The following is a 10,695-nucleotide window of genomic DNA, read 5'->3' as shown; positions in this document are numbered from 1 at the left end:
GACTATTATACACACACTTGTTGCTAAGAAAGCAACTACATAATGCTAACTAAGGTAAGGAAAGATAAATATTTGAAGTTGTACATTGGGAATATTAGAATTAGAAATAAAATAATAGGAAGATAATACTTCATATAATTTGTGTGTATTTGGAATATTAGAATTACAAATAAAATAATAGGAAGATAAAACTTCATATAATTTGTGTGTCTTATAACATAAGTCACATAACTTTGTTCATTTATCAATCACATATGATTTATTTGAAGAAATGAAACATGAGAGTATATATACAAATAGAAAGCAATCTAATGTTTAAGAAAGACTTATTCATCCCATTCATGGCATCATATCAAACATTATGGTATCTATTTAACAAGAAGACCACAAGAATAAAATTTACAAAGTGGCCCCCTTTTAATTCAATCTAAGCAACCGACACTTCATATATCCTGTACAGTAGAGCATTATATTTGAAGTTCGACAGTAGCCCTTCATTTATTATCTTATTATTATTATTTTCTTTTTTCCTTAGAAAGCAAGCCATTATTATTTTATTATTCTATTATTAAGAGCAGCGACCTAATTAAAAAATAAGCTTTGTTGGTGGCATCAATAAATCCATTCTTGAGGGAGTTTAGAGTCTTGATGGTCCACCGCTGATACCGACTCATGTGATTGCGTTTTACCCTTGACTGTAACAAATATGAACAAATATCAGCTTCACTGGTTGCAGAATTAAATTGCTTAGAAATTGCATTTTTAGTTGATGATAACTTAATTAATAAATTAGCGAATTAATAATATACCTTGGTGATTAATATGAGGAGCCTGAGGTAAGGTATTTGAAGGTGAAAGGGACTCCATGTTGTTGAAATGTTGTTCTAATGCTTCTAATACCCTTGTTGGTACCAGAACAGTTGAACAACCTGCTGATTGTTTACGTTATGATAATAATTAATATTTGATATAATATTTAATTTAATATTAAATATTACAAATGTGAATGATACGCATACAATTCATAAAACTTTCATATTTGTTCTGCAAGTCCTAGTTTAGGCACATAATTAAATATGTTCATGATATTGAGTTCCATAACTTCAATTGAATTTCTTTGTTAAAGATCACCCACATGATACACAAAAAATATAGAAGATCATAAAAAATATAGCTCTAAGAGCTACATTTAGCATTGTTCAAAATATATTTATGTTTCTCTGTTATAATAATATATACATATATGTATATATATGTATATGTACAAGAAGTCATAAATGGATGGCTTTATAATAATATATACATGTACAAGAAGTCATAAAATGGATGTCAATTTTGTAGTATAAATACCTCATGTATTAGCATTGTAAAATGTACCATTTCATAGAATTATATGAAATACACACTTATCCTCTCTTTTACTAATATTTCATAAATAAGTATAATTGTATTTTGTAGTTCTTTTATTAAATTATAACACGTTATCAGCACGAAGAGCTCCATATAATCATGGTGATTCTTATAGTTACTCAACCACCACTTCCACCTCTCAAGATTCCCACCGGCCATCGTCCTCCGCCGCTAAAACCACCGGAAGATCTAGAAACCTCCGAAGTGTCTTCTGATCAAAATTTTATCAGCTTGGATTCTTCCACCACTGAGTTATACTCATCAGGTATTCCAAAATTGTTGACGTTATTTAATTTAAAATACTTTGAATTAATTAATTAACAAGAAAACCAAGACTTTACAACAATCATAAAATGAACCCGTTTTGAGAGGGACAGTTAAAAAAAAAAGAAATATGAAGATACATATACATATATTACTTACACATATAAAACAACCATCTCACAACCCATTTGTTCTTCTTCCTGGCACAAACGTACTCCTTCATTATTTATATCATAGGACAGTTTGTATGATATAAAGCTAATAATAAATGACTTTTAGTGTTGTACAAAACAAACTCTGTAATAATCTGCAAAACTATCAATAAGGATGAAGGTAGTTTTGTGAATTTTAATGTAACTATAAATTAATTAAGATGAAATCAAGTTATAAGTAGGAAAAAGTTTTTTTTTTACCTGCCTAAGATCTCGAGAATATTCAGAATTTCATTTCAGACAATAATGGCCTGATGAATGAGAATTAAATCTGTTTTGTGGGTGTGTGCCTGCGCTCATACCATCTTATAACGGATTGCATGCTCAAAGTTGTACATGTGAATGCATTACCATTTGTACCCTATGAAATATATGTTATACATATACCCGATTTATATTTTCTCTCTCTAAATAAACTTTTGTAAATATGCATACATATATATTATTATTTTATTTATTATAATTAAGTTGCTTATAAGTTTCTTGGATTCTAAAATATCACGGGCCGACACAAAATAATCAAAAGAACCCCACTTGGTTTAAGTATGGTATAATATTGTTGCTATTAATGATTGAATCGCCTAAAGCTAATTTTTTTTTTTATTCCATCGAACTAATCACTTTTGCCTACCATATGCTAAAGGGCAGTGACTTATATTATTGTTGGGTCAATTGGGCTGCTACAAAAAACTGGCCTTGGGCCTCCAAGATCTTCTAACACACAGTCCACCATCGCCTAAATCTTTGTGTTTATTCTTCGAGTTACATGCATACCACGAGGGCCAGTCCCGAGTTTTTCGGTGCCCCGAGCGAGGCATAAAAAAAAAAAAAAAAAAGGCCTCTATCATAATTTGTTTTCACGTATCCATATATAAGCTAATGGTTGAATTGTATAAAAAAAAAAATAAAAAAAAAAATTTATCAAAAATCGTTGATGGGTTCGATAAGAAATATAAAAGTGATGATTTATAATCACACATAGATAGTTTTAACTTATATTAAAAGAGAATACATCGTTAGTTTTAACTAATTTCTTTTTGTAATCCCACATCGATTATAAAATATGTATTCTATAAATTGTAAATTCATGATCTACAATCAGTAAGAATTAAAGCCTGCATTTATCCTCTTAGGTTTGATGTGTCTTGGGCTAAGTTAACTTTTGTGTATTAATAAAATAAAATATATTGAGCCACTTAAATTATTGGGCCCTGTGCAAATGAACATGTTGCACTACCTTCGAGCCCGGGCTGGCGCATTATTTCCTTCGAGTCCGGGCTGGCGCATTATTTTCTTAGCCTATTCTTTTTGGAGGTTCGTGAATCCGAGGCCAACCTTGCATTGTTCAGTTCCGTCGTATGCATATTTTTACTACAAAATATCGTATGGTGAGTTCATTTGATTCCCTTTTACTCTTTACATTTTTTTGGGGCTGAGAATACAACATCAATTAAATGGTAAAGAGCTATGTATTGCAGATAGTAGTAACATACACATTATGATCAAATCTAAGAAATATTTCATTGATTTGAAATCATCTGAAAGAATTATAAATACTATATTAGGTCCTGCAAAAGGAAATGGAAAGATAAAATTCATATTACCAAATGGTACGAATTTTCTTATAAACAATGTCTTGTTTTCTCTCAAATCAAAGAGAAATTTGTTAAGTTTCTCTGATATATATCATAATGGATATGATTATCAGTCAATGATAATCGGAAATGAGAAATATCTATGTAGCACTGAAAAGCGCATATTAATGAAAAAACACATATGATGATTAATGAAAAAACACATATGATGATTAATGAAAAAGCACATATGGTGATTAATGAAAAACACATATGGTGATTAATGAAAAGCACATATGGTGATTAATGAAAAACACATATGGTGATTAATGAAAAGCACATATGGTGATTAATGAAAAGAATAGGTTATATATATGGACCAATTCATCCATCAAGTGGACCATTTTGATATTTCATGGTTCTAATAGACGCATCTAGCGGATGGTCTCATGTTTGTGTGTTATTAAGCCGTGATATGGCATTTGCAAAGTTTCTTGCACAAATTATTAAATTGAGAACACATTATTCTGATTACACCATTAAAGGGTGCAAATTGATAATGCTGATGAGTTAACATCTCAAGCATTTAATGATTATTATATTTCTATAGGGATTGTTGTTGAACATCCTATTGCTCATGTACATACAAAATTGATTTAGCTGAATATTTATTGCTTGTAGCTAATATCTAGACAATTGGTAATGAGTACAAAACTCTCAATATTTATATGGGGACATGTAAATTTACATGATGCGACATTGATTCACATTAAACCAAGTGCAAATCATAAATATTCTCCCCTACCAACTTAATTTTGGTCGAGAGCCAAAATAGAACATTTGGTTGTGCAGTGTATTTTCAAAATTGCACCACCACAACGCACTAAAATGATTCCTCAAAGAAGGATGAGAATATATGTTGGATATGAAACATCTTCAATCATAAGATATATTGAGCCCATGACGGGTGATGTTTTTACAGCACGTTTTGATGATTGTCATTTTAATGAAACATTGTTCCCTAGATTAGGGGGAGAAATGAAAAATAAAGAAAATGATGTTTCATAGTATGAACATCAATTAAGGTATGTTGATTCTCGCACAAAAGAATGCGAAAAGAAAGTTAAAAAATAATGCATATGCAAGAATTTGCAAATTAATTACTTTATGTATTTAAAGATACAAAAGAGTGACTAAATCATATATAATAGCAGGAAATGCTCCAGCTCGAATTGAAATTCCAAAAGCTGGCAATAATGTCACTCATGAGTCTTTGCCACATCTGAAACGTGGAAGACAAATTGGTTCCAAAGATAAAAATCCTAGAAAAGGAAAATCAGCTGATAATGAGATAAAAGAAAGTGTTCAAGAAGAACCATAAATCAATATTCCTTCTGCAGAGGATATTGATAAATGTAAATACATAAATTGCGATAAATTATGCAATATTATGGAACCGAAATGAAATGAAAAAAAAAAAAAAAAAATCTTGATGAGATATTTTCATATAATATTACAATGACATCATGAATAAAGATGATGATCTAGAACCAAAATCTGTCATTGAATATCAAAATAGACATGATTGAGCTCAATGAAAAGGAGAAATACGAGCTGAATTAGAATCGCTCAATAAAAGAAAAGTTTTCGGATTAATCGTTATCACTTTGAAAAATGTGAAACGTATGGGATACAAATGAATTTTTATCCGAAAAAGAAATGTGCAAATGAAGTTACAAGGCAAAACTAGACTTGTAACTCAAGATTTCCCACAAAGACCGGAAATGAATTATGAGGAAAACTTATCCTCCTGTAATGGATACAATTACTTATTAGATACTTAATCAACCTGGTAGTTACTTAAATGCATCTCATGAATGTTGTAACTACTTATCTGTATGGATCACTTGATAGTGATATACATGAATATACCTGAAGGGTTTAAGGTATCATAAGCATCTAATGCAAAACCCAAGGGAATGTATTCTATTAAATCACAAAGATTTTTATATGGGTCTATACAATTAGAACGTATGTGGTATAACTGATTAAGTGATTACTTGATAAGAAAAGTGTATACACATAAACTTATTTGCCATGTTATTTTATTATGAAAAACAATGATCTTAACATCATATGAACAAATAAAGAGATCTATGAAATCATTCAACTTCTAAAGAATTATTTTGAAATGAAAGATCTTGAAAATACCAAGTATTACCTTAGATTGAAAATTGAGCATATGCCTAATGGTTAACTTGTACATCAAACAACTTATACCGAAAAGATTTTAAAACATCTTTTAAAGACAAACTCATTGTTGTTAGATCACTCAATATTGACACTGATCTATTTCATCCCTGCGAAGATCATGAAAATCTTAACAGATCGGAAGTTCCATATTTTAGTGCAATTGAGGTTCTTATGTATCTTATAAATTGTACAAGACCTGACATTTCTCTTGCAGTTAATTTGTTGGCAAGATTCAGCTCAACTTCTACCAAATGACAATGGAACAGGATCAAACACATATTTTGATACCCTTGAGGAACTGCCGATTTAAAATTATTTTATTCTAACGCTTCAAAACAAGATTTGGTTGATTATGTATATGCAGGTCATTCATCAAATCCTCATAAAGATAAATCTCAAACTCGATATGTATTCCTAAATGGAGGTACCACAAAATCATGGCGTTCTAAAAAACAAACACTTGTTGCAACATCATCAAATTATGCCGAAGTGATTGCATTACATGAAGCCACTCGGGAATGTTTTTGGTTAAGATCAATGACACAACTCATTATTGATTCTTGTGGACTAGAACGCGATAAAAGTTCAACAACTATCTATGAAGATAATCCAGCTCGCATAGCACAGATGAAAGAAGGATATATCAAAAGTGACTGAACAAAACACATACCCCCTAGATTCTTCTCATACACTCAAAATATCATCAAGGACAACCAGATTGAAATGAGATATGTTCAATCCAGCAAGAACTCTGCTCATCTTTTCACCAAAGCATCTTCAACTGCTATTTTCAGAACGCATGTTCATAATATTGGCATGAGGCATGTTCAAAAGATGTAACAGCTCAGCAATGTCTACTTGAGGGGGAGTCAACTATATGCTGCACTCTTTTTCCCTTAGCTAAAGTTTTTATCCCACTGGGTTTTTCTTTGGCCAAGGTTTTTAACGAGGCAGTAAATTGTAGTTTATCTCCAACAAAACAAAAATTGACATCCAAGGGGGAGTGTTATAATAATATATACATATATGTATATATATGTATATGTACAAGAAGTCATAAATGGATGGCTTTATAATAATATATACATGTACAAGAAGTCATAAAATGGATGTCAATTTTGTAGTATAAATACCTCATGTATTAGCATTGTAAAATGTACCATTTCATAGAATTATATGAAATACACACTTATCCTCTCTTTTACTAATATTTCATAAATAAGTATAATTGTATTTTGTAGTTCTTTTATTAAATTATAACATTCTCTACTTTTTTCATCTATTTTTCCCATATGTGACACATACAGAAAAGGATAGACTGTATTATTAGGAATTTGTCTCTTTATTATCAACAAAATATATAAAATCCAATAACATCATATCATATTCATATCTTACTTATATAATAATTACTGGAATAATAACCAAACTTTTGGAGCAACATTGATATCATCTAACATGAAAAAATTAATATAAAAAACACGTAGCTAGTGTTATTTAATTAAAGGTCTGAATAATTATATTAACTTGTCGAAAAGGAAAAAACCAAGTCGCTTGATTTTGACAACACAACAAGTGGCACAACTGGCCAGATATGATATGTTAGCAAATGTCGTTATTGTTTTCTTCCAGATAGTTAGCCAAGTGGTTGGCTTATTAAACGGCCATATGCAATCATTTATTAAGTATAGTATAGTATAAGGGATATTGTTTATGTTTATTGCTTAACTATAAGAGCGAAAAACACAAAAGATGTCATAACTTATACAGTACTACATTAGTATATATAGTTCTACCAAAGTCATTTAATATATGTAACTGTACGTACACATATTTATATGTAAGATAATATTTCAATTTTAAGTTAACCACGACATCAATATCGAATACAGGATTTCCAAAGGCGATTAAATCCAAAGAATGATGTTGAAAGGAGTTTATGACTAAAGTTATGTGTCTTTTTAAAACATCTATACTAAAATCCGTGTAGGTTCAAAACACATCTCTAAAAAACATAGTATAATTTAATATATCTATGACTTTATTTTTTTAATAATAATCAAAAATAGCGAGCCAATTTCGACCCTCTCTTCCAATTCACTTCTTTTCTACATACTCCTCAAATTTTTAACATCATTATTTTAGTTTACCATGTATATTTTTTAGATGGTGTTTATTTTTCAATATGCAAATCTTATTAAGTCTTATGTTTGCGACATTGTTACTGCAGACTATTTGTTTTTATGAAAACAAAAAATAAAATAATATTTTATTCTATCTGCAATTTCGCAGACTTAGAAATATGTTTCTAAGTTTTGCAAACAGAATTAAATTATTTGACAAACATAAAAACAAACAATTTTCATTATTCAGCGTACACACCTTTAGACAACAGCTTCTCTATAGACATTGTTCACAGATTTTCAGATAAAACATCTTAAAAATCAAAGTAACTACTAGTATCATTTCTATAACATAAATGATTACATAAATTTACGTGTACCGGGGTCATAGTAATTATTTTAGTAAATTTTATTTATTATTATTTATAAATCCATGTGTTACTCCGTATTTAATAGATATGCAGTGAAATTCAACGGTATAAATTGTTTACTGTATAAGTTTCTGAATTAACCTTCAAACCGATACAATCAATTCAAATAAAACCGCTCGATAAAATAATAAAAAAATTTGAAGATAAATAGAAAATATGGTGTACATTAGTTAGGATATACAGTATGTTAGTAAGAGATAAGAATTGAACATGGAAATAAAAAATAGACAGACAGAAATAATAATGAGGGTGTGGGCGACCACCATAGGATGGCAACAAAGCAAAGAAAAAAAGAATCTTGAGTTGAACATAAAAAAATCTTGAATATTTCTTAGAATATACCAGAATCAGATTCAAAGTCAATGGTTAGTATCCTACCCCCACATGGAATCCAAAAACACCTATCTCCTCTTTAAATATTTGAATATACTCCAAATACACCTTCTTTTGTTATTATTTATTGTAAAGAAAATTACCTAGCCTTTTCTGTGACAATTTTTTATCGTCGGATCCCACTATTCTTTCCACCTTTAGCGTAATTATATTTATTACTACTCCGTTAAAAACTTTTTATACATTTTTTTACCAAAAAATAAGTATATTAACGAGTTCTTTTCTCTACGAAAGAAAAGAGCTAAACAAAGTTATAAACAAAAAACGACTTGGATCAATCACACAAATTCGAAACAAAACAACAAAAACAAACTTGAGCTAAAACGCTAACTACTAGAACCTAAACCAAGATAACGATATATTAAGGAAGATACAAACAAATTCAAATAAATTATAAGTGTTTATTTCTTATATCAACCTGTCCAGAGAAGAAACTAAAAAATTACCTCAAAAGGAATTATTCATGCGTCATCTTATTTACAAAAAACGGAAGGTAACTTGTACCGTATCCGTTGATATTGATAATGATGTTGATGTGCAAATAAAATATCATACGTAGTACTATTTTCTAAGTAAACATGATGCAAGTATACACTTATACTCAATTATTATTACTTTGAATAAACTATACTCAGTAATTAAAAAAGCAACATTTCAGTTCAATGACGTTACCTGACTTTTTGCGGCTATGATCGGTTGCGTCTGTAGCTGAACGAGGTAGAAAAACACCGGTCCCACTCGTCACGTTTCGTGTACCCGATCCCCTCAAAAATATAGCTCTCATACCCGACCCGACAACATTTGATGACCCGTAACCCTTCTTCCCCCCATTATTTACACCTCTGTTCGGCAACTGATATTTCACGTACTGAGTTGACTCGGTCATCTTATCCTTTCTTCCCCAACCACCACTCTCTACTCGAGGTTGATTCTCTAACTGATATAGCTACACACATATTTATAATTTTTACTATTATTATTACGTATATAATTATAATTATAATTAAAATTAAAATTATATAATACAAATAAATATAAATATCAGGAAAGCACAATTAACAAGTTAATTTAATCGAATAAGTACTTGAATTGGAGGTTGAGGCTGTTTATCGCCGGTGAAGGTTTGCTCCGATTGAAAACCGACGATAGATTTCTTAACGGTATCTGCATAGCTCCGGCGAGTTTGCTTATGAATTTGATTAGGTTTCTGATAGACATAAACATATAATTAGTGATTTAGTAAATAAGAGCATATAATGATTAATGTACAATTATAAATTGAAAGAGAAAGTAGAACAGTAAAGCTAGGGTTTCTGAAGCACCTGAAACTTAGGGTTCTGAAAACCAGAGTGCTTGAATGACGGAACTTCGTTATCTTCAAGCATGTAATCAGCCAGTTGTCGAGTTAACTGAGCAATGAACTCGTCATCTTCATCGTTATTTGGATCGGAATCGTTTGAATCATCAAGTTCTGATCCAAACGACGTCGTAAGGAAGGAAGACGACGATGAAGAGCTCCATGAGCCGATAAACGCGGAGTCGGAATCCATTTGATGACGTGGAATCTGAATCTGATTCTGATTCACTGGAATCATAGTTTCGTTATCCTTAGGATTAATATTCATGTGGTGGTGATAGTGAGATTGAATATTCAGTTTGTGTGTGAGAGAGAAAAAGAAGAGGGAGAGGGGTGGAGTTGATGGTGGATTGTGGGCATAGGTGGGTCAGAATTTGAAAAAGTAATCGAATCGATGTAAATTGATTGAATTGTAATATGTGCAGAAAGAGTTGTACGAAGGATGTTGCAAATTATTGTAACGGAAAATTATGGGGTTCGTCCCTTTAGTTTATGTCATATGAAGTTATTGGTCCTTGTAAGCTTTTTTTGAGGTGGTTGATCCATGACAGTAACAAGTGTTAAAAATGTTTGCTATATTATATCATGTATGATGTATGTGATGGGTATTTTTGTCATTTTATCTATCTTTTTTACCACTTCATCTTCCCCTCCATCTACTTATTCCCTTATCTCTCA

The 10,695-nt window shown here is 30.6% G+C and overlaps 1 protein-coding gene across 1 annotated transcript; it reads right to left on the bottom strand.

Annotated features, from left to right (window-relative positions):
• Positions 1-223: 223 nt before the first annotated feature.
• On the bottom strand, positions 224-10,372 carry LOC139855366 (uncharacterized). Its single transcript, XM_071844586.1, has 5 exons — positions 9,983-10,372; positions 9,745-9,867; positions 9,333-9,606; positions 810-929; positions 224-695 (listed from the first exon to the last, which is right to left on the bottom strand). Exons 1-5 carry the CDS (start codon positions 10,283-10,285, stop codon positions 613-615), a joined length of 903 nt encoding a protein of 300 aa, XP_071700687.1. The 5' UTR covers positions 10,286-10,372; the 3' UTR covers positions 224-612.
• Between the last annotated feature and the right edge of the window lie 323 nt (positions 10,373-10,695).

Source organism: Rutidosis leptorrhynchoides, chromosome 6, assembly GCF_046630445.1.
Source record: "Rutidosis leptorrhynchoides isolate AG116_Rl617_1_P2 chromosome 6, CSIRO_AGI_Rlap_v1, whole genome shotgun sequence".
Lineage (NCBI taxonomy): Eukaryota > Viridiplantae > Streptophyta > Magnoliopsida > Asterales > Asteraceae > Rutidosis > Rutidosis leptorrhynchoides.
This window is presented reverse-complemented; position numbering and strand designations above follow the sequence as displayed.

Bases quoted from the DNA above. Each gene is read 5' to 3' on its own strand.
- LOC139855366 (XM_071844586.1), bottom strand. From the start codon at position 10,285: ATGAATATTAATCCTAAGGATAACGAAACTATGATTCCAGTGAATCAG. The intron at 9,868-9,982 runs GTGCTTCAGAAA...TATGTCTATCAG, and splicing joins TTCAGAACCCTAAGTTTCAG to AAACCTAATCAAATTCATAA. The intron at 696-809 runs GTATATTATTAA...TATTTGTTACAG, and splicing joins TCCTCATATTAATCACCAAG to TCAAGGGTAAAACGCAATCA.